Consider the following 25308-nt stretch of genomic DNA (forward strand, 5'->3'; position numbering starts at 1 on the left):
TCGAATAGCGAAGGCTACAGCAGGGGGAAGAGCTTTCGCTTATAGAGCCCCACAGTTATGGAACAGTCTTCCAATTAGTGTTCGGGACTCAGACACAGTCTCAGTGTTTAAGTCTAGGATTAAAATGTATTTGTTTACTCAAGCTTACCATGAGTAGACTTTCTTTTACTCAAAGTACACAGTCTTATCCATCACGGGATAGTAAGCATACCTAATAATCTCTCCTTCTCTTTTTCTCTCCTTCTGTTGAGCCACACATGATTTTATGGAGATGTCAGTGATCCTGACTCTTTCTGCTCTCCGGACCTGCCTGATCCATCCGAATGCCCTACCTCTGGATGGAGCTCTACTGGAGGCTACAGCCTGGAGATTGATTAGGACGGTACCGCTTGAAGTACCATGGAAATGGTTTTGGACCTCAATTCCACATGGACGTTCTCGCTGTGGTTGCTGGGACTACGGTTGCTACTACGGCCCCAGGACCACAATGACCACATGCAGTTTTACACTCAGGCCTCCTTGGTGAACAGTGGACTAGTTCAACAAACAGAATTCATATAAAGACCATAATGAACTTTCCTTTCCTTTTACACTATCTGTTGTTACCCAGATGAGGATGGGTTCCCTTCTGAGTCTGGTTCATTTCAAGGTTTCTTCCTCATATCATCTAAGGGAGTTTTTCCTTGCCAACGTCACCACCGGCTTGCACAATAAGGATAGATTCACACACTTAAAATCTGTATCCTGTGTTTTATATGTTTCTCTATAGCTGCTTTGTGAACATGTCCATTGTTCAAAGCGCTGTTCTGTCTGTCCGTTCAACATATATTATCACACTCAAATGCAAGAGGCGGGATTTATTGAAATACGAACCGGAAAAACACCCACCGAGTCATACTATTGGCCCGTGATCACTTCTTCACGTATATCTTCAACGCTTTCTACTGCCTGTTGTGCTTGACTGCTCCCTGCTGTTTGTGAGGTGGTAGTGCAGTGACGCTGTTCAGTTGCCAGGAGTAACTTAAATAGACTGAAGGGAAACGTAAGATAAATAACGTTGTTAATTCGCGTTCTCTAAAATACCGTGCGAAAATGATGAACTAGAATTCACGGTGCAGTGCTTTATTGTCCCCCATGTTGTCACACTAGTTTACACTCTGACGTCTGTATTTTTCCTGCATAAAGTCGTATTTTCATCTTGCTGCCATGGTAAGTAGCTAGCTTAGACCCGGTAGGCTAGTGAGCGCACTAATTACTGTATTAAACTCCTAATAATCGAGGCTTGATCGTTAGCTAAGAGTTACGAGTGATGTAACCTACAGAATCGAGCTTTAGCACTTGCTGGAAACGACGAGCTAGCTAGTGTGAGAGTTTTCAGGGGAATAGAGAATATACACTATTACGTCATTGTGGTTTCTCCAGCGAACAGTGCACCGTGTTCTCCAGTTAACTAATAAACTTTACATTATGTGGGATGACATCTGTTTTAGTAACCTACATATACATTAGATTATTTATTGACCACAAATGTCCTACTATGTTTGCTATGTTTGTAAATAGGCCTCTAATAGCATGTCTTCTACTGAAGACTCCGTTGTTTAATCCTTTTAATGTTTATTAAGCCATCAGATCTGGTTTGTCTCATATTAACCTGTACACTAACTACACTCGCACGGAACTGAATCAGACTTTGTAGAAATATGGACATGGATCTGGGTCCAGGGTTTCATCCACCTGGAGGACCAAAAGCTGTAAAGTCTGATTCATCACACATTAATTATTAATTAATTCAGACCACTTCAGGGTTTGCACACTTTACTGTTTTATATGTTTAATTTGGATTAAATTGATTGTTTTTGTCTATCAGTCTATACACACACACACACACACAAATGCTTAATGTGGCTTAGTGTACTAAAACAACCTGGGAAAACCATTTTACTCACATTTCTCTTGTCTAAAACACTATCTACTGCTAAGACCGGCACCGTAATCCTAGTGTACAGACAATATTTTTATGTTAAGCGTTTTAAAAATGTTGCTTAATGTAGTCCATTTAGACAGTGGTATTAAAAGACCAAATTCACTGTGCACCTTATTGATGATGCAAACAGATGAGTCCAGAATATGAACTCAACTAGCAAAGTTTCATAGTAAGCGTGTTCTCATAGAAAACTGCTTTAAAGAAAATTCTTAGCGTGGCTTAATGGACAAAGACAGTGATATTGGAGGACCAAATTTAGTACACACCTTATTAATTAGTACGTTAAGCCACGTTAAGTGTTTTCTTTATAACGGGTTTCTATCGGAGAGAAAATGCTTAAAGTAAAAATATTGTCCTTACACTTGGATTACGGTGCAGTTGACTTAGCAGTAGTTACTGTTTATGATGAGAAATGTGAGAGACAAATGGTTTTCCCTGGTTGTTGTTTTAGTACATTAAACCACATTAAGCATTTTCGAATGATTGGCAACAGTCATTATGGCTGGTCTATGTAATAATTGGCTAGTTTGTGTATATAGAAGGTAGGAGTTAAATAAACTGGGTGCTGAGTATATGCATGTTAGGTGTATTGTTCATCATTATAATCTGGTATTTCTGCTGTCCAATATTTAAGGCTGATTTTGGGTTTAACGAACATCACCAGAATGAGGTCATAAACTATATGCGCTTTGCTCGCTCCAAGAGGCTCCTGCGTCTCAAGACCATCGATTCATGCTTTCAGGAACTCAAAGACAGCAGGTGAGAGGCAACATTTCACTTCATAGACCTTATAATCACATTTCACTTCAAGTTTATAATCTGCATTTTACTACCTTATATACCTTAGAGTGCCCTCCACTAATATTGGCCCCCTTGGTAAATATGAGCAATGACGGTTGTGAAAAATTGTCTTTTATTGTTTAACCTTTTGATCTTTTGTTCAAATAATTCACGAAAATACTCTGCTTTTGTATATATCAAACACAACAGGTTTATAAAAAAAAAACTTTGTTAAATATGTGTGCAACAGTTATTGGCACTCCTATGAATTCATATGATAAAAATATATTTTAAGTGTATTTTAAAAAAATCTTTAGTACACCTGGGTGACTAGGAACAGGAAATTGTTCAACCGTGACTTCCTGTTTCACAGGGGTATAAATATGAGGTAACACATAGGCCAAATTCCCATATTCATTCATAACATTGGGTAAGACCGAGGAATATAACTGATGTGTGGCAAAAGGTTGTTGAGCTTCACACAATGGGAAGTGTCTATAAGAAAATAGCACAAGCATTGAAAATGCCCATTTCCACCATCAGGGCAATAATGAAGAAGTTCCAGTCAACTGGAAATGTTATGAATCAACCTGGAATTGGACGTGTGTCTATTTCGGCTCACTGCACTGTGAAGAGGACGGTTCGAGTGGATAAAAAATCTCCAAGGATCACAGCTGGAGAACTGCAGAAGTTAGTTGTGTCTTGGAGTCAGAAAGTCTCCAAAACTACAATCCGAAGTCACCTACATCACCACAAGTTGTTTGGAAGGTTTCAAGAAAAAAAGCCTCTACTCTCATCCAAAAACAAACTCGAGCGTCTTCAGTGTGCCGACACTACTGGAACTTCAAATGGGATCGGGTTCTATGGTCAGATGAAACCAGAATACAGCTTTTTGGTAATAAACACCAGAGGTGGTTTTGGAGCACACAGAGAGGTAGCCATATGGAAAGGTACCTCATGCCCACGGTTAAATATGGAGGTGGATCTTTAATGTTTTTGGGCTGTTTTTCTGCCAGAGGACCTGGACATTTTGTTAGGATACATGGCATCATGGACTCTATCAAATATCAACAGATATTAAATGAAAACCTGACTGCCTCTGCCAGAAAGATTCAAATGGGCCGTGGTTGGATCTTCCAGCAGGACAATGATCCACAACATCATCAAAATCAACACAAAAATGGTTTACTGACCACAAAATCAAGGTTCTACCATGACCATCCCAGTCCCCTGACTTGTGGGAGTGAACTGAAGAGGAGAGTCCACTAGAGTTTGAAGGATCTGGAGAGATTCTGTATGGAGGAATGGTCTCAGATCCCTTGCCAATCTCATCAGGCGTTATAGGAGAAGACTCAGAGCTGTTATCTTGGCAAAGGGAGGTAGCACAAAGTATTGACTAAAAGGGTGCCAATAATTGTTGCACACCTATATTTAGCAAAAAAACATTTTATAAATCTGTGTTGTGTTTGCAATTGTTTGATGTCCATGAGAGCAGAGTATTTTTGTGAATTGTTTTAACAAAAGATCAAAAGGTTAAACAACAGTTTTTCACAGCCTCCTTTGCTCATATTTACCAAGGGTGCCAATATTAGTGGAGGGAACTGTATATACCTTATCTGCCTCAATCAGTCTTTCTCTCCTTTAATTTTAATTTTACCTCACCCACCCAGTCCCTCATCCTCTCACTTTCTCTCCCTCAGTGGAATTCAACAAATAAAATTAGCTCAACCAACACTATCAATTCCCCTCCCTCTAGACTGGTTGAGGAGACATTTACGGTGGATGAGGTGTCAGATATGCTGGATGGGCTGCAGGTGGTGGTGCATGGAGAGGTGGAGATGGAGCTCATTAACACCGCCCACACCAATGTCCTACTCCTGCGCCAGCTCTTCTCCCAGGCTGAAAAGTTCTACCTGAAACTGCAGACCGATATCTCGGAGCTGGAGAGCAGGTACATCACAGACCCAATTTTGGAGGAAATACTGACTCTGAATTTGCTGGCACTCTGTTAGTAAACATGAAAATATATATTTTTCAATTAGCATTTAAAAGGGAAAAAATATTAGTATAATACTAATTTTAAAAAATTAGAATTGTTGTTGTTATTGCTTTGTATATAGCAATACAGTTCTTTACACATAAAACATTAGTATATCTAAAAAGGATTTATGATAAAGGCACATTAAAGTACCAATATACAATCACAGCAAAAAAGATGTATTCATTATTGTTTTAATTGAGAGCTTGAGTTTGAAATCTGCGAATCATTTTGATTTAGACTTTAGAAGCTTTGTCTTTAGTGTAACTTCAACAAAACTCTCACTAGGTTTGACTGGGTCATAGAGCCATCCCTCTTTGTTCGAAGAAAGCCACTACCTTCCTCACTCCATAGTTAAGGGGCACACATAATAATTTAATGCCAGAAGAAAACACATGGTTCAGAAAGGTGGCTAAAGTTTCTTTATTGTTGCCTGACAAATTCTAACTTTTCTAGTGCAGTGATATAAATCTTTAGAGGCTGCAAAAAAATTATCAGTACATGTTGTTTGATGATGGATAGAAAATCAGCTGAGCCAGCTTCTGAAACCGCAGGAGGATTGTGTACATACACAACCACAACCACCTGCATAATATTGTGTAGGTCCCCCTTGTGCTGTCAAAACGGCTTTGACCCATCAAGGCATGAACTCGACCTCTGAAGTTGTGCTGTGGTATGTGGCACCAACACATTAGCAGCAGATCCTTTAAGTCCTGTAAGTTGGGAGGTGGGGCCTCCATGAATTGGTCTTGTTTCTCCAGCACCTACCACAGATGCTCAATTGGATTGAGAGCTGGGGAATTTGGAGGCCAAGTCAACACCTTGAACTTTTTGTGATGTTCCTCAAACCATTCCTGAACAATGTTTGCAGTGTGGTAGGGCACATTATCCTGCTGAAAAAGGCCACTGCAATTAGGGAACACTGTTGCCATGAAGGTGTGTACTCGGTCTGCAACAATGTTTAGGTAGGCGGTACGTGTCAAAGTAACATTCACGTGAAAGCCGGGACCCAATGTTTTCCAGCAGGACATGAGCACACTGACTTTCTGAGGCTATGCAGCCCAATACTGTGTATTCTGACACCTTTCTATCATAACCAGCATTAACTTTTTCAGCAATTTTGGGATTGGACCGGGGGGGGCTAGCCTTCACTACCCACGCGCATCAATGAGCCTTGGGTGTCCATGACCCTGTTGCCAGTTCACTGGTTGTTCTTCTTTAGAGCCCTTTTGGTAGGTACTAACCACTGCATACTGGGAACACCTCACATGACCTGCTAATTTGGAGATGCTCTGACCCAGTCGTCTAGCTATCACAATTTGAGCCTTGTCAGAGTCACTCGGATCCTTATGCGTGCCCATGTTTCCTGCTTCCAACACATGAACTTCCAGAACTGAATGTTCACTTGCTGCCTAATATATCCCACCCTTAACAGGTGCCACTGTAACGAGATGATCAGTGTTATTCAATTCAGCTGTCACTGGTTTTAATATTATGGCTGATCGGTGTGTGTGTGTGTGTGTGTATGTATGTATGTATGTAATATATATAATATACATATGCACATACTTTTTTATATATATATATCTCTGGACAAACAGTTGTGTTAATCTAAAACTTAATGTAAAGTTTTAGTTTGAAGTTTATACTTGTAAGACTGATTTTGTTTAAAATAAACACAAAAAAGGCATTATTTAATTAATCAAAAAACTAAAAAATAACCGTTAATTGTAGCCCTTCTTATCTGTGTTGTGTTATGCCAAGAAAATTGTGTTGAAAAGCATTTAAGACAGTTTACACTAACTCAGATTTGAAGGAAGAATAACTTTGGCAGGAGTCCCCACACCTGGGTACCAAAGGGTACTGAACTGTTCCAGCCATCACTGGAGTGGTACCCTCGCACGTACATGTAGTGTGCCTTTAAAAATGGACGCACCTCTCCGCCAACCAATCAGCTTGCACCTGACTCATGGCAAATGAGTGAAAGCACACTGCATAGTTAGCTCATGGTAGGACTGTGCTAACAGTATGCCATGTTTACCCATGATCCCCTGATACTCTTCACACAGAAGTATAAACTAGGCTTCAAATAAAACACAAGACACATCAGACACATCCCCTTGATTCACATAGTCAGGTTTTCCAGGTTTTTTTAAAAATTTTTATAATTACTTGTTTCCCACAGAAGACTTGAAAAATACAGGGCTGTGGAAAAAAAAGTATTGGCCCCATTCTGATTTCTTCTGTTTTTATGTATCTCATACTAAATTGTTTCGGAAATTAAAACAAAATCTAAGATATAACAAAGGCAACCTAAGTAAACACAAAAGACAGTTTTTAAATGATAGTTATTTATTGAAGCAAAAATGCTATCCAACTGGGCATGTGTAAAATTTATTTATCCCCATAGTTACTAATTCCCCAAATCTATGAAACTGCATTCAAAATGGTGTTCAGCTGGATTATATGCAACCAGGCCTGATTTCTGCAAACGCTGTTCAATCAAATCAACACTTAAATAGAACTTTTTCATCAGCATGAAGTTGGTTAGAATGTTTTGCTCAGTAACACACTATTCCAAAATTGAAAGAAATTCCAGAAATGACGAAGAAGAAGGTGATTGAAATACATCAGTCTGGGAAGGGTTACAAGCTATTCCAAAGGCTCTGGGACTCCAAAGAACCACAGCGAGAGCCATTATGTCCAAATGGAAAAACTTGGAGCAGTAGTGAACCTTCCCAGAAGTGGCCGACCTTCCAAAATTCCTCCAAGAGCACAGTAATGACTCATCCAGGAAGTCACAAAAGAGCCAAGGACAACATCAAAGGACCTACAGGCAGGGGTCCCGTTACATCTGGCGTAAACCAAACACAGAATTCCACAAAAAGAACGTCATCCCTATGGTAAAGCATGGTGGTGGAAGTGTGATGGTGTGGGGATGCTTTGCTGCTTCAGGGCCTGGGCAGCTTCCCATAATCGAGTGAAACATGAATTCTGCTGTCTAACTGAAAATCCTAAAGGAGAATGTCCGGTCTTCAGTCAGTAAGTTAAAACTCAAGTGCAACTGGATTATGCAGCGACAATGATCCAAAGATAGGAGTAAGTCCTAGTCCTAGAAGTAAGTGAAAGAATGATCTCCAGTTATCAGAAGCATTTGGTTGCAGTTATTGCTGCACAAACAGATTTTAAGTTGAAGGGGGCAATTAGTTTTTCACATTGGTGACGGGTGTTGGATAAGTTTTGTTTTTTTTTCCCCTCAATAAAATAAATAAATAAATAAATAAATATATTATGTGTTTACTCAGGTTGTCTTTGTTTTATGTTGTATTTCATTTGAAGATCTAAAACTATTTAGTGCTATATTTTTATATATATATATATATATATATATATATATATATATATAATATATACACAAAAAACAATAAATCACGATGGGGCACATACATTCTTATCTTTTTGGGCACAAACGGAGCACAAACGATTGTGACTATTTGGAGTGAATTTGGAGTGTGTGTTTGGGGGCTGAGTGACCTCAGAATGACCTTTAAGTATTCTTTTAATAGCTCCAAAACCGAAGCAGCACAAATGAAATTTTATACGGCACAAGCCAGCACAAACAATTGAGACTATTTTCCGACGTTTTGCGGTGGGTGGGGGGCAACTTCACGCAGGTCATGAGGGTGAGTAATTGATGGCAGAATTGTCATTTTTGGGTATTACCCCCCTTAAGATATACAGGAAGACAGCAGTGTTGCTTTGTGGTTTGAAATGATAGCAGCACATAGAGCCTAAAGTGAAGGGTGTTTTCCCTGCCTGTGTGTGTTTAGATAAGCCATAGTGAGAAGTGTGATCCTAAGCTGCTGAAAAAGAGAAGGCCATTGGCCACACACACAACAGAATATGGGTGTTTGCTGCTTTATTTTCTTTAATCTGTGTTTCCTCTGTTCTATACAACATTGCCATGGAAACCACAGTTACGGTAAATATATGTACAGGAACTTCACTTTGTTCATCTCAACGATCACAGCAAAACCTCAAAACTGTGAAAACAACATGACATGGAAAGTTCATCTTAAGTCCTTACCGTTAAAACTGTAAATGTGCTCAGTGGTTGCATGATAAAATAAATGACCTGTTAGACTCTTACATGCTATGTTTATTTCTTGTTTATTTTTGATACTACTAGCTGAATGAGATCTTGCACTTTAAAAGGGTCTCAGATTTTAAATGTTTATAAACAGTAAAAAAAAAACAAAAAAACCCAACCCTATACAGTTTAATAAAACTATTTTATTTGACTGCAGAAAGAAATGATCTACAGTACATTTCATGTTGACTGTTGCAGTTACTGGTTACATGACACAGACTGAAGTATGTGGACCTGGTCTGTGGGCCATCACACCTACAGTCCCCTCTGGAACTATTGGAACGACAAGGCCAATTAATTTGTCTGTGCTATACATTTGGGTTTGAGATCAAAAGATGGATATGAGATGAGAGTTTAGGTTTTCAGCTTTAATTTCTTGCTACTTACATGTAGATGTGTTTAACAACATAAAACATATGACTTTTTTGTATCAGACCATCTGAGTTAAGTGAGCAAAAGTATAGGAACAGAAGTCGTCTTGAAGTGAATTAAATAACAATTAATATATGGTTATATATCCTTTGCTTGCAATAACTGCATCAAACCTGCAACTCATTGAGATCACCAAATTTTGATTCCTTCTTTTGTGATGCTCTTCCAGGCTTTTACAGCAGCCTCTTTCAGTTGTTGTTTGTTTCGGGGGGTTTTCTCCGGAGGGGACCGTAGCCCATAGGACTATATAATACAAAGTTGTGAAATATGGCACACTGGGCTTTGCACCAATTTTTGGCTCTACCCCTCACTACTGGGTCGAAGTTCAAGGTACATTTATGCTTGTAATGTTTGAACCACTTTAACCAGTGCTGTCTCTGTGCTATGATGAGGCCTAAATCCTGACTGGTACAGTTCATGAATGTTATTCCTATGTAGGTTCGAGCATAGTTGCTGTGCTACAAACTTTTTCAAGATCTTGGATATAAAAGGGAGATTTGATATTGGTCTATAGTTGGACAATTGATGGGGGTCGAGATCAGGTTTTTTAATGTGCGTTGATAATTGCTAGTTTAAATGATTTAGGTACATAGCCAGTGCTAAGGGAAGTATTTTTAGAAGGAATTTGATTACTTCTGGAATAATCTGTTTAAAGAAACATGTAGGTAAGGGATCTAGTATACAAGTTGATGATTTTGATAAAGAAATTAGTGAAATTAGCTCAGTCTCTTGAAGTGGAGTAAAACATTCTAATAGTTGATCTGATGTTATTGGGTTAGTTAAAAGACTAACCCTGCTATATAATTGTGTGCATGTTTCTGTTGTGGTGTTATTCCTAGTTAATTTTGCTACAGTATTAAATAAGAAACTAGGATTATTTTTATTATCTGCAATTATGGTGGAGAGATGGATTGATCAGACGGTGATCCAGTCCTTTCCTGTTAGAATATTAAAACACAATTAACTTTCAAAGTAGAGAGTCAACAGTAGTCCAGCTCTACCAAAATTGTAGAGTTTACAAATACTACAAACATTTCAGTCAATTACTATGTTGATAAACAGCATGCATGCAACTCGAGCCTAATACAGCTTCGTATATATTAGTCCTTTTGAAATTCGTGTTTTTCACAAAGGTGAAATATTATTTCATGAATATGGTAGAACAGTTGACCACTGGATGGTAGTCATAGACCACAGATGACTTTGGTTCAGCATATTTATTATTATTCTTTTGCCATGCAAGTCTGTGGCAGTCCTTACAGCTGTATGGAATAAAGTTGTGACTTTTTCACAGTGATTGGTGATGATGCCAATGCTCATTTCACCATTTTGGTCCATCAAGGCTTCTAGCGCTTCCATTTGGTCAATGATCAAAGTACATTGCTATGCTAATTTCTTAGCATAATAGTTTAATTTTAGTTTTCTTAATCGATTGAATGATGTAGGAAGAGACTGAAAAAATCCATCGCTCAGAAAATTCAAAATGGCTGAAAATCCTATGCAGTTGAAAGTGATGTCATTGGGTGCAATGAACTTGGCATGACCCAAGGATTCATGTGGGGAAAAAAATTCATCTTTACACCAAACGGTTCAAAGGGTATTGGCATAAATCTACCTTGAACATTGAGTCATGCCAAGTTCATTGCACCCAATGACATCATTTACAACTGTATAGGATTTTCAGCCATTTTAAAATTTTTGAAAAATGTACTTTATTGTTCCCTTCCTAGCCCGTTCATTCGATTAAAATTTTTTTTCAAGTAGCATCTACAAACGACTTTTCTGACATAAAACACTAAAGATTTTTGATAGGACAAATTATTTTATCATGGTGCACTACCAAACTTGACAGTGAAGACACCAAAAAAGATGTAAGGTCATATCTCGGCAATAGTTTAGTGTTCCAAAATTAAAACTTAGTAATTTAGTTATGCACCTTGTCTTGAGGCAGCCCAATGAAATTCAATTCATGCCGCACTAAAGTGGCATGAGTGTCATAACTCTTCAACAACTTGATCCAAAGCAATCATTCGTTTTTCATGTGATTCCTTGGAGAATGCATGTGTGAGAATTGAAGTCATAGTACTTATATTAGTCATATTACTTATTACTTACTTTATAATCTGGTAGGCATTGACTGCGAAAGGATGCGAGGCCATATCTCTGCCGTGCTTTGTTGTATCGACATAAAATTTCACAGCTGTGTTGAGGGCCATGTCTTGAGGAAGGACAAAATATTATCATTTCACCATAAGGTGGTGCTATGTAATGCTTGGCCCCACAGTAGCTGCTTGCAGCTATATTTTTAATTTGTCTGGTTGCAGTTGAACAAATCACTGCTTGAAATGCAGGTAAAGCATATAGTTATAAAAAAATATGTATAAGATAAAATGTACAAAATACCATCACCTTGTGTTAGTATGGGGGTCTTATTTGTTTGGCATAAACACTTGATCATATTCTCATGCTGTGATAGATCATGTCTGAAACTATCAGTAATGTTATATTGCAGTTAGTGACCTGTTATTTAATTAACCCTAGTTAAGAGTTCTGTAGTAATTATGATTGACTGAAATGTGTCAAATGCATGTATCGATATGTAATACATTATAAATATACAGCAGTACCAGGGTCAAGCCAATTATTGGCACCATGAGCAGAAAAAGGTTTTTGGTTAGAATCCGATTAACAGTGTATGAGGAGTTGGAAAATGTAAACTTTGAATCTTAACAAAACATTTATTTAAAAAATAAATAAAAATAGCCACTTATTAGACATTTTGTCCAGTATGTGGTGCTGTTCTGAAATTGCTCAGGTAGCATCTGGGCACGATGGTTATCATGTGGGAAAGCGTTCAAGAGTTATAAGCGAAAAAAGCCATTTTTGCTATCTCCTAACCAGCATGGGTCAGTGTGACAAAACTCTGCAGGTAATCTCAGAGCCTAATGACAATGACACCAAGTTTCATCACAATCCCTCAAAGCATTGCGGAGATACAGTCTGAAGTTCAATTTTGCGCGTTCATCAAATTCATTGAAGCGCCATTTGAAAATGGTATGGCTTATCAAAATTCTGTGAACAGCTTTTTGTTGTATGTGCATCTAGATGATGCATGCCAACTTTCATGCAAATCTGACAAACGGCCTAGGACGAGCTCGAAAAAGTATGTTTTCAAAACATTTAAAGAAAAGTTCTTTTTCAGGCTTAACAGCAACATAGAAAGCTTGCTATTGTTTTCTCAACGTTTTCAGCTAAAAGTCTGGCAAAACATCTATCTGTTGATTATCCTGTTTCATAGACATAGAACTTGAACGATCCACTACTTTAATTAGCAAGGCTAAAATCACAATTCAAACAAGATCAGACAAAAAGATTGCTTGAACTTCTTAAACATTAACCAATATAGATAGAGAAAATGTATGTTGTATGTGTAGGAAATGGTTTATGGATCTGCTTTTATTTTGGCATACATGTTCTGAGGGTATATAAATGTACCTGATTTTGGTTTATAAAGTCAAATAAAATGTCACGAAAAAAAAGTGAGTTGTAGCCATCCATGGGATATACATGTAATAATGTATGAAGTCAAATCTCATTTCCTCAACTTGACTCTTTCCTTTCTCTCTTGACTCACTTTCACCTGTGATCTTCCCTCTCTTTTTACCTTCCACAGAGAATTACTGGAACAAGTAGCAGCATTTGAAAAGACTGATTTTAAATCTAACAGCAAGGTTGGTGCTTTTGAGTCCACAATTTAAAATATAGATTTGATTGTGCTCAGTGGGTATCAACACTTATATAATCATTAGCACTTAATTAATTAATTTATTTTCACTATACAGTCTTTGTTTTTATTCATGAATCTGAAGGTACTAATGACATACAGTAATAATTCATGGGGTTCTCATTTGTTCACAAAATATTTCATATTAATTTCATATTATTAACTATTACCTCCCAAAATCTAAGCAAGACAGTTGTTAGAATGTGCTTAAGGATGCAGTACACTCTTTATGTTAAACTATGTACATACAGTGTCATATACATACATACATACATACACATATATATATATATATATATATATATATATATATATATATATATATATATATATATATATATATATATATATATATATACATACATGAAGGTTGTCCACAGGGTTGAACTTTTTTTTCTTTTTAAAGGTGAATCAGGAATCCAGCAAACCCAGGCTAACCCCACTGAATGAGGGAGGAGTGTCAGAACTGCTCAACATGGTAATGATTTTCCTCATCTTAATACATATAGAATCTTATATTTTATTTTAACACACATGTCTGTTAAATTCCTTCTGTATGGTGATGAAGTCAGATCAAATGCATATGTCTCTGTTGATTATGGTTCCTGTTTTTGTTTACCAGGAAATTTCCAGACTACAAGAAGAGAATGATAAACTGAGAGCTAGACTTCGAACATTGGAAAGTCAGGTAAATGTTGATTGAAATGAGCCTTTGAGTTTATAAGTCAAGATGTGTATCCTGAGTCTCCTGCATACAGTGCTGTGAAAAAGTATTTGCCCTGTTTTCTTGTATTTTTGCATATTTGTCACCCATAATTGTTTCAGAACTTCAAACAAAGTTTAATACAAGTTAAAAACCTGAGTAAACACATGCAGTTCTCAAATTATGATAATTTCATTTGTGGAAGGAAAAATGTTTTCCAACATCAGCTGGGTCTGTGTCAAAAGGTAATTGCCCCTTTGTTAGTTAATCAACCAGTTAACCAAATTGAATTGATTATTTGGTATAATTAGACTAGACACGCCCAGGCTTAATTACTGCCAGCCCTGCTGAATCTAAACATGACTTAAATAAAGCCTTTCCAGCAATGTGAAGTAGGGTAAAACGTCTCACCAAGCAGCACACTATGTCACTGTCAAAAAGAAATTCTGGAAGTTAGGAGAAAGTAAGTTATTGAAATATATCAGTCTGGAAAGGGTTACAAAGCCATTTCTAAGGCTCTGGGACTCCAACGAACCACAGAGAGAGCCATTATCTTCAAATGGAGAATAATAAGAACATGCCAACAGTCAAACAAGGTGATGGTATTGTGGGTTTACAACCAAGTATTAAAAATGACAGTCGTTTATTATTTAATTTATGAACAGCTGAAAAATGCAAATTTAACACTTGGAATCAACTCCAGACCATTTATCTCCTTAGTTTTCGTGAAATAATGAGAAAACAGGACAGACATGGCCATGAAACTGCTTATCAGTCACTTGTCCGATTACTTTTGTGCCTGTGAAAATGGTGGGGCTATGTAAAAATGGCTGTAATTGTTAAGTGGTTAATGCAATATTTTTGTTAAACAGCTTTGATTAAAGCGGGAAGTCTACACTTCAATCACATATTGGCTTCTTAATTTTAAATACATTGTGGTGGTGTACAGAGGCAAAGTTCGAAAAATTGTCACAATCAAGTACTTATGGACTTGTTGAATTATGGAATTTGTGTGTGTGTACGTGTATATATATATATATATATATATATTAGTATAAGTATTTGCACAGCAGTTGCAAGCGTACTTTGTCTAATGTATGTCTGCTTTGTGTTAATATTTTTTTACCGGACTTTGTGTCTGACAATTTTATATTATCTTTAGTGACTCCCGTTTACCCACCCCAAAACTGGTCCTCCAAATTTTTTCAGTGTATAGCAAAAACAAGAATTGGCCTTGCCATTCCAATACTCTCTCTCTCTCTGAAGTGCAGACTTCAGCTTTAAATTGAGGGTATTTACATCCAAATTGGGTGACCAGTGTAGGAATTACAATACTTTCAATGTGTGGTCTCCACCTAAGGGACCAAAAGTACACTCACCATCCATTTTATTAGGAACACTTGTATACCTGCACACTTGTCATGTGATCTTTCATGGTGTGCCTATCTCCGCCATTACCAAAATAAAAATGACTCTATCACTGGATCACACCCACTATGTTACAAAGAGCCTTTCAGTAGCTTTCAAATGACACCAGCCCCGCTGGGATGGTTGATGGCAGTCAGGCAAGACAGCAGGTAGTCTACATTTAAAACCAGGTTATAGGTAAATATGTGGCCTTAGGAAGGAAGAACAGTATTTTTTTCAGATAATATGTAGGCAATTGTACTATTTCAGCTTTATTATAGAAAATAAAGCGATTTACTGTACCTTTACTCTAGTAACATCAGTTTTTACAGAAACCAAATGAATTGTTGGTCTTAGACATCAGCTAATCCTGATTTTCACTCATGAGTGTTTGCCATGATTACACCAATGTGAAAACATCTTAGGACATATTAGATATGAAAAAAACAAAACAAGTGAGGCCTCTGGGGGATCCATAAAGCTCTATAAATGCCTCTGTGATGGACATTATGTTCTTGGAAATATATACATGCAGATCATTTTAGGGAAGAAATATATGGGCCACTGGAAGAATTTGAACTTACTGCCTGTAGAAGTAAATTCAGTCATTATATATAGAGTTGTGTTTAACTGCTGCTGTTGTGTTGTAGGCCATGAGTGCTCTAGATGAAAAGTGCGAGGCTGAGAGGGCCCTGAATGATCTTCAAAAAATCCAAGGAGATCAGCAGGTATGTCTGTACCTACATTTATACATTTACATTTATTCATTTAACAGAAGCTTTTATCCAAAGCGACTTACAAATGAGGAAATACAAGCAAAGCGATATATCAAGCTGAGAACAATACAAGTAGTTCTACCATACAAGATCTTTTAATTGAGTTCTAGAAAAGCAAAGTGTGCAGAGTTGAGGTGTAAGTGCCAGAGTAATTTATTTATTTATTTTTTATAAAAAGGATAATGTGGGGTTGGTGTTTTAGGGGTCAGATAAGTAGTCATGGAAGAGGTGGGTCTTTAGCTGTTTTTTGAAGATGGTGAGAGATTCTGCGGTCCAGATTGAGGTTGGAAGTTCATTCCGCCACTGAGGGACAGTTAGTGTGAAGGTTCTGGAAAGGGACCTTGAGCCACACTGAGCAGGAACTACTAAGCATCGGTCGTTAATCGATCACAGATTGCGTGAGGGAACGTAAGCCTTCAGGAGACTGTTGAGGTAGGGGGCGCTGTTCCAGACAAGGTTTTGTAAATGAGCATCAAGGTCTTGAATTTGATTCGGGCGGCTACAGGAAGCCAGTGGAGGGAAATGAAGAGGGCTGTGACATGGGTCCTTTTGGGCTGGCTGAAGACGAGGCGTGTTACTGCATTCTGAATCATCTGAAGGGGTTTGATGGAGCTGGCTATACCTTTCTCCGCAGCCTCTACAACCACACTTGCCCAAACAAACTTTATTTTGCCGCTTTGATTGAATGATTATAATTAGGTGAGAAGATCTGGGTTTTAATACAACTGTTGTATTAATCTGCAGTGTGGACAGAGCCAAATTCACAATTAATGCATACAACATTTTTGGTTGCTGCACTGATTTTCTTATTATTTCTTTTATTGTCTTTTGTTTGCTCCGTCAGCAAGTACAGAACTTGGAGTTCTGTAGACGAATTAGATTGCCAAGCTTAATAAAACACAACAAATTTTAGGCATGTTTTGGTTGTCCTTCAGCACGCCACGCATGCTGAGGAGATCTCTAAACTGGAGGGCACTGTGGCAGCCATGCAGATCGATTTTGAGAAGACTCTCAGCGCCAGTACTTCATCACAGAAGGAGCTACAGGATAGCCTGGTGTCAGCTAAACATGAGCTGCTCCGGGTTCAAGATCAGCTCGCCCTTGCTGAGAAGGTATTGATTCTGAATGCTCCTCAGGTTCAGTGCACAGCTCATAATGCTATGTTGCACATTACAACTTATCAATATTTCAAAGCATTGTTAGCATTTCTATTATTGCCATGCACAGTTAATAATACTAAGATTGGTCCTCATTTATCAGTCTTTTAGTAAAGCTGTATGTAAATGTTTGCATAAGCCAAACTGAAAGAAAATTTTCTGCTGGATTTGCAAGATTATCGGAATAGCTGTCCTCCGTTTATGGTGGAATTTTTTTTGTCATAATTTAATGATTCATTTTATTTGTCTTAATTTATGGTTTTGTGTTTGCACACTTTCTTTGTTTTTCACATGCATTTATTAATGCCAATAATATAAATATAAACGACTGGTTGTCACAAAATTATTAACTGACCTAGTGAACTAGCATGATGATGTGTTTTTGATAGAGACTACAAAGCATTTCTGTAAGTCCCTCTGGATAAGGGCATCTGCTAAATGCTGTAAGTGTAATACAAAATAAGCCATTTAAACCGAATAGTATATTCCATATGTAAAAGTGCAGTAATCCATGCAAATTATATGGTTTCAAGTAGATCAATCAAAATATACATTAGTCAGTATTTTTAATGCTGATTTGTGCTTGCTGTTAACTCTGTGTACGCAAGATGGCTGCCACGTGTATCCTGCAGTCGACTGACATGTTGCTTGTGCACACACTCAGAAATTAATGCAAGATGCCCAAATGGTGCCATACCAACATAAATAGTAGAGGCAGTATAGCACCATGTGACACTGTGTTGTGTCTCAAATCACATGTACTATTTTAAACCATGAGCACTAATGGTTTCCCTATTACAGTATGAATTAAAAAATAATAATAAATGTACCTACTGGAAGGTCTGTTTTGCAGACTAGTTTTCTGAATTTTCTAGATTAGCAAATACTATTGAATGTAAAGTGAGGGTTTTCAATTTGAGATGCAGCCCAATAACAATGATTGTGCCCACTCTAGAAAAGTTTAAGTTAAATTTGGAAACATAGTGTGTTTAATGTTGCTGTGCATGAAATGCTAAACATTACAGTTTTACTTGGAAACCAGATGGACAGAGATGTTTGGGCTCAGATGTGTCATCTAGCAGATGCGTTTAATCCTCCAGATGTACATTAGATACGCAAACGAGTATGTGAACGATGCTGTTTGCGTAGCAGTGGCACATATGCATATATGTATAATGTGCACATGTGTAAATTTAATTAAATTCAATTCTGTTTTATTTTTATAGTGCTTTTAACCATGGACATTGTCCCAAAACAGCTTTACGGAAATATATAAATTTACACACAGGGGTAGGATACATAAGTTTTTCTGAATTTACAGGATTTTCATGAATATTTATGTAAGCACTTGTGAAATGGTGTATTAATACATTCATTTGTATGCAGCTTGATAAATGAGGTCCATTGTTAGTATTTTGAGGAACTATTGTTAGCATTATTACAAATTCTCCACCTCATTAGATATAGGATACAAAGACCAGGTTTTACTCTTGAATTATGTTTCTGATTAATCATAAATTAACACTGTGCATTTATAATATATAACAAAATTTTAAATTCAACTTGCTTCATCATTTTACACTACAGGGTCAACTCCAGCTAATTTCATGGAAAAAAGCCCACATGATTTTAAACTGTATTACTCGTACTTTTGGACATCAATTTTTTATTTATTTTTTTTTTTTCACAAAATATTTGTGTGTATTTATTTAGGAACTAGATAAGAAGTTTCAACAGACAGCTGCATATCGGAACATGAAAGAGATTCTGAGTAAGAAGAATGACCAGATTAAGGAGCTCAGGAAAAGATTACAAAGGTCAGGCCTACTTTAATATTTAATATATATTTAAATAATCAGTGTGCCTAAATAAACAGTTCCCTCTGAAAGTATTGGAACAGCAAGGCCAAGTTTTTTGTTTTTGCTATACACTGAAGACATTTTGCTTTGGGGTTAGACCTACAACTAACAATTATTTTCATAAATGATTAATCAGCCGATTATTTATTTATTTTTTTAAAGTAATCGGATGGGAGGAAGCCCAAAGTTTCAGAAACATTTTTTTCTTTATTTAAAATAAAATCCAGACTGTTACAAATATACACTTCAGACGAAAACTGTACATTAACACACCTGTTATATAGGACAAACAGTTGTGTTTTTATATTATATATATATATATATATATATATATATATATATATATATATATATATATATATATATATATATATATACATTGTCCTTCACTAATATTGGCACCCTCTGTAAATAAGAGCAAAGTAGGCTGTGAAAAATTGTCTTTATTGTTTAACCTTTTGCTCTTTTTGTTAAAAGAATTTTTTTACAGAAATACTCTGCTTTCGTGGATATCAAACAATTGCATACAAAACACAGGTTTATTAAAAAACAAAACAAAAAAACCCCTTTGTTAAATATAGGTGTGCAACAATTAAACATATATGGCGCCCTCTGTGGCAGACATCTTTGTTCACTCCTCTTGGGAACGCTCCCTTTTGTGTTCATTTTATTTGTTATGTTAGTACTTGTACTACAGGAAATCTGTGCACACAGAACATATGACTGAGCGACTTTGCTGAAGATTGGAACAAGAATTCAAGAACTGTCTTTTAGTCTCCCGGAATTGGATTGCATTATGCACCCGGCTACACCTGGAGCAATCTTAACATCTCCATTATTAACGTTATGCAAAGAAAATTTGCAACTTTTCTGCATGAGAATTTAGCGTCACCCAATTACTGGTGTCCTGTCCAAAATCCTGAGTTTGTATTGTTCAAATGCACTTTATGCAAATGTAGTGCTGGAAAAACACACAGTGCTGGCTAGGCTTGTTCAACATTGCAATATATAACAATGTAATTGTTCCTACATGATTATATTTGTGTAAAAAAATTATCTGTTCTGGTCAATTAAATCATTAGTCAATTTTAATCATTCATTTAAAAAAAAATGGTTGTACAAGTCTGGTGATGGCAGAAACCTTCATGATAGGGAAGGGAGTGTTGTGGTCTCAGTTGAGTTTGAAAAATGGAATGTTCCGTTCATCTGTAAGCCTTAAAGGTTAGTGGTTTCCTCTTCCAGCACAACTGATGGCAATTTCAAGGTGAATTAGGTGATAGAGCTGCAAAAACATTTACCTGTGCAACTTTGTCTCTCATGCCTGCATTTTGTTCTGTTCTTTTTATAATCAGGGTTGTTAGACCTAGAAAAATCCTAAACTGTAAATTGAAATCCCAATTTTAATCAGATAAACCTTGTTCCTCTGTGTTTTTTCCACAGATACGAGTCTGATGAGTGAAGTCCTGGACCATAGAAAATGGCTTGTCTTAAGGGGTTTTATGGGCAAAAGAAGCTGAAGTCAGTTTTGGCCTCAACACTCCAAACATTGCAAGGGACCAAAAAATGAAACAAAAGAAAGACAAAAAAAAAGAGTTTTTTTTAATAGTCATTGCTATTCCCAAGTTTCTCTTTAACAAGAGCTACCCATTTGAATAAAACTGTTGCTGTGCTTAGGGATGTTTGTTGTATCTGTGTATCCTACAGTGCCCTCCACTAATATTATCACCCTTGGTAAATATGAGCAAAGGCAGCTATGAAAAATTCTTTGTTTAACCTTTTGATCTTTTGTTAAAAAAAATTAACAAAAATACTCTCATGGATATGAAACAATTGCAAACAAAACACAGGTTTATTAAAAAAAAACACACACATCTTTGTTAAATATAGGTGTGCAACAATTTTTGGCACCCTTTTAGTCAGTACTTTGTGCTACCTCCCTTTGCCAAGATACATCTGAGTCTTCTCCTATAATGCCTGATGAGGTTGGAGAATACATGGCGAGGGATCTGAGACCATCACTCCATACAGAATCTCTCCAGATCCTTCAAATTCTGCGGTCCATGCTGGTGTGGAGAGGAGCGTCTGCTAAGTTTTTCTATGGGTTTCAGGTCAAGGGACTGGGATGGCCATGGCAGGACCTTGATTTTGTGGTCAGTAAACCATTTTTATGTTGATTTTGATGTATGTTTTGTATCATTGTCCATTTTAAGCTTTCTGGCAGAGGCAGTCAGGTTTTCATTTAATATCTGTTGATATTAAATGGTACAGTGGTGGCTTGATGGTTAAGTCTCTGGGTTACTGATCAGAAGGTCAGGGGTTCAAGCCCTAACACTGCTGCCAAGCTGCCACTGTTGGGCCCTTGAGCAAGGCCCTTAGCCCTGTCTGCTCCAGGGGCACTGTATCATGGTTGATACTGTGCTCTGACCCCAGCTTCCTGACATGCTGGGATATGTGGGGGGGAAAAAAAGAATTTCATTCATTCATATTTGAGTCCATGATGCCATGTATCTTAAGAAAATGTCCAGGTCCTCTGGCACAAAAACAGCCCCAAAACATTAAAGATCCACCACCATATTTAACTGTGGGCATGAGGTACTTTTCCATATGGCTACCTCTCTGTGCGCTCCAAAACCACCTGACCATAGAACCCGGTCATAGAACTCTTCATCATAGAACCCATTGATCCAAATTGAAGTTCCAGTAGTGTCGGCAAACTGAAGACGCTCGAGTTTGTTTTTGGATGAGAGTAGAGGCTTTTTTTTTTTTTTTTTTCTTGAAACCTTCCACACAACTTGTGATGTAGGTGACTTCGGATTGTAGTTTTGGAGACTTTCTGTGACCCCAATATGCAACGAACTTCTGCAGTTCTCCAGCTGTGATCCTTGGAGATTTTTTTGTCCACTCGAACCATCCTCTTCACAGTGCGTTGAGACGATATAGACACACGTCCTCTTCCAGGTTGATTCATAACATTTCCAGTTGACTGGAACTTCTTAATTATTGCCCTGATGGTGGAAATGGGCATTTTCAATGCTGGTGCTATTTTCTTATAGACACTTCCCATTTTGTGACGCTCAACAACCTTTTGCTGCACATCACAGCTATATTCCTTGGTCTTACCCACTGTTATGAATGAGTTCGGCAGTTTGGCCTGTGTTGCCTCATATTTATACCCCTGTCAAACAGGAAGTCATGGTGGTTGGTTTCTTGTTCCTAGTCACCCAAGTGTACTAAAAATATAAAATATCAGTGGGAATATACTTCAAATATATTTCTCATAAGAATTCGTAGGAATTGATAAACCTGTGTTTGCAATTGTGTGATATCCATGAGAGCAAGGTATTTTTGTGAATTTTCCTTAACAAAATATCAAAAGTTTAAACAAAGTTTTTCACAGCCTTATTTATCAAGGGTGCCAATATTAGTGGAGGGCACTGTATATTCCATTTCATATGAAATTATTGAATGTGTGCAGTTTATCTTCTAAATTGCACTGAGTGTTTTTGTTTTCCACTTAAATATCCCACTTTGTTAATTTTTAACAAAAAAAAATTTTAACATAATTTTTTCTCTAAGTATATAATCTTGTCTTGTGCGCTCAGCACAGCATTAGGAACAATGATAAATGTTCAGTGCCAATAGGCTCTGAATTAAGATAGGTTTAGATAATATCCACATTCTGAGCGATTTTGTTCTTGCTTTCTGTATTCATCTGGGATGGTTTGTGTAACTGTAGAATACTGCACATCAGCATGTCTTTCTTACCAATTTTTTATTTAATTTTTTTCCTTCTGTAGTCATAGGTTTATTGTGGACTCTAATTACAGATTATTTTACATGCTTTTAATTGTAGTTTTGTACACCACATTTATCCACCTAGAAGAAAGGAAGAAAATGACTTTAAATTGCTTCCTGCATCCACACTTCATTGGGGACTAGCCAGAATATATTTTTGTAAAAAAATTCTAAAAAAAAAAAAAAAAAAAACCAACAAGAACCCTATTAATGTAAAATCCCCAGAACGTTTCTTCATTATGATGTTTGCAACCATGTTTAGTGCCACCTACAAAATTTCACCAATGTGCGCCTCGCGCTACGTTTCACCTACATGTACGAAGTTCCGTAAACATGGGTAAGATGCCAATACGTACAAAAACGTCTCTTGAACCCATGCCCTAAACTCAATGGAAGTCAGCCATTTTGATTTTTCTCTTAAATTTTTCTCCATTTTTTGCCATTTCCCGGCCTCGTATTTTAACGAACTCCTCCAGGAGATTTCATCAGATCGGCATCATGTTTGGTCAGTCTCATCTAAAGCCATAGACGATGCTAAATTGTGAAGCTTTTGAGTTTTCGCAGCACGGCGTGGGCGTGGCGGTCTCACAAATTTCAATATTTCACCATGAAAAAGGAAGTTGTTATAACTCAAACATAGAATGTCCAACCTGCTCCAAACTTCACATGTTTGATAAAAGTCCCGGCCTGAAGACATCTACATGCCAATGTTCAGTTATAGTCATAGTGCCACCTGCTGGCAACAGGAAATTACATGTTTTACATCATGATACGCTCCTAACAACATATAAATGCTAAAAAGTGCTTAAAAAATGGAACGGAGTACCCCTGACAGAGCAGACCCAACCTGCATCCGGGTGTGAGGGCCCTTTCATACTGTGTAAACTGCACAGCTACTAGTCCAGGCTCTTGTCATCTCAAAACTGGACTACTGCAATGCACCACTCTTGGACCTCCCAGCCAGCTCCATCAAACCCCTTTAAATGATTCAGAATGCAGCAGCATGCCTCATCTTCAACCAGTCCAAAAGAACCCATGTCACACCCCTCTTCATCTCCCTCCACTGTCTTCCTGTAGCTGCCTGCATCTAATTGATAATGAGTCTTTATTGGTCACACATACATTACAGCACAGTGAAATTGTTTTCTTCACATATCCCAGCATGTTAGGAAGCTGGGGTCAGAGCGCAGGGTCAGCCATGATAGAGCACCCCTGGAACAGAGAGGGTTAAGGGCATTGCTCAAGGGTCCAACAGTGGCAGCCTGGCAGTGCTGGGGCTTGAACCCCCGACCTTCCGATCAGTAACCCAGAGCCTTAACCTCAAAACCACCACTACCATTCAAGGCCTTGATGCTCACGTACAAGACCTTGTCTGCAACAGAACAGTCTGGGGAAGATGCTCATCGACAAGCTAATCAAACAGCTGCTTTGATATTTCTTAGTACCTTGGGAAGGTAGTTACAACCATCGACTCAGATAAGCAAGTTGCAAACCATCGATAAGGTAAACCTCAACCAAGGAAAAATAAAGGTAGGGTGTTATCATTAGGGAGTAATTTTTGTGGATGCGATAGCAGAGATAAAATAGCAAAAGATATAACTAATGTTATAATGTATCTAAAGAAATTGCTAACCTACTTAACTTACATAGATATTCATGTACTGAATTAAGTTATGTTAGTTGACATTAGAAAAAGATACCTTGACTGAACTAACGTTAGTTAAGCAAAGTTAGGCTGTGTTCACTCCAGAGCTGCAACAATCAATTATGAAAGTGGTTAGTTGGTCTGTGCGAGGCACGGGGTACATTTACTCCCTATGTTCCTTCTCTTCCAAAAACGCGCATTGGAGAATAAATCCAACAAAGTATTATTGGAGAGTAAATACAAAAAATAAAAAAAAAGTTGTGTCCCAAATGACATACTATACACTGACACTATGCACTACATACTCTACTGTCTAGTGTATGAATTTTAGAAAGGTGGTATCATCTGAAATGGAACACTAGCAGGGTTTTTTTACTACCCGGAAGTATAAGCCACTTCCTAGTTGACGCCGCATGACGTTATAATGTGATTTCATCATATTATAGTATTATATATATTTTATATTAGTATTATGTACTAAGAGACACTGTGTTTGAAATCTTTGAAGATGGATCATGAAAATTGAAATGAGTATGGTCAATGAAATCTGAGCCAGAGGATTACGTAATGAGCAGCAGGAGAAATTACTTTTAATTGCATTGTTATAGTTACCAGATATTTTTGGTCTTACAGTATGATCAAAGATTTTTGATAAGCACAATCAATGTGCTTCATTGGGTGAATCACTCATTCACCCAATGTTCTGTGTCATAATCACTCTGGGTTCTGGATCAGTGTGTGAGGGCATACGTAATACAAATTTGTTTAAAGAATTCTAGTCTGTTGGAGTGGCATCCC

The 25308-nt window shown here is 37.4% G+C and overlaps 1 protein-coding gene across 4 annotated transcripts; it reads left to right on the top strand.

The window, feature by feature from the left end:
* The first annotated feature begins 851 nt into the window (after positions 1-851).
* Positions 852-24203, top strand: lztfl1 (leucine zipper transcription factor-like 1). Of its 4 annotated transcripts, XM_053611002.1 has the most exons (11): positions 854-1042; positions 1150-1209; positions 2619-2743; positions 4521-4715; positions 13058-13115; positions 13575-13646; positions 13791-13856; positions 15929-16006; positions 16990-17166; positions 18925-19028; positions 20511-24203. In XM_053611002.1, exons 2-11 carry the CDS (start codon positions 1207-1209, stop codon positions 20527-20529), a joined length of 897 nt encoding a protein of 298 aa, XP_053466977.1. In that variant the 5' UTR covers positions 854-1042; positions 1150-1206; the 3' UTR covers positions 20530-24203. The 4 variants fall into 4 exon arrangements, with proteins under 4 accessions (XP_053466978.1, XP_053466977.1, XP_053466976.1 ...); XM_053611003.1 differs by having other exon boundaries at positions 852-1209; positions 4465-4715; XM_053611001.1 differs by lacking the exons at positions 854-1042; positions 1150-1209 and having other exon boundaries at positions 2404-2743.
* Positions 24204-25308: the final 1105 nt, after the last annotated feature.

This window comes from Ictalurus furcatus, chromosome 23 (assembly GCF_023375685.1).
Source record: "Ictalurus furcatus strain D&B chromosome 23, Billie_1.0, whole genome shotgun sequence".
NCBI lineage: Eukaryota > Metazoa > Chordata > Actinopteri > Siluriformes > Ictaluridae > Ictalurus > Ictalurus furcatus.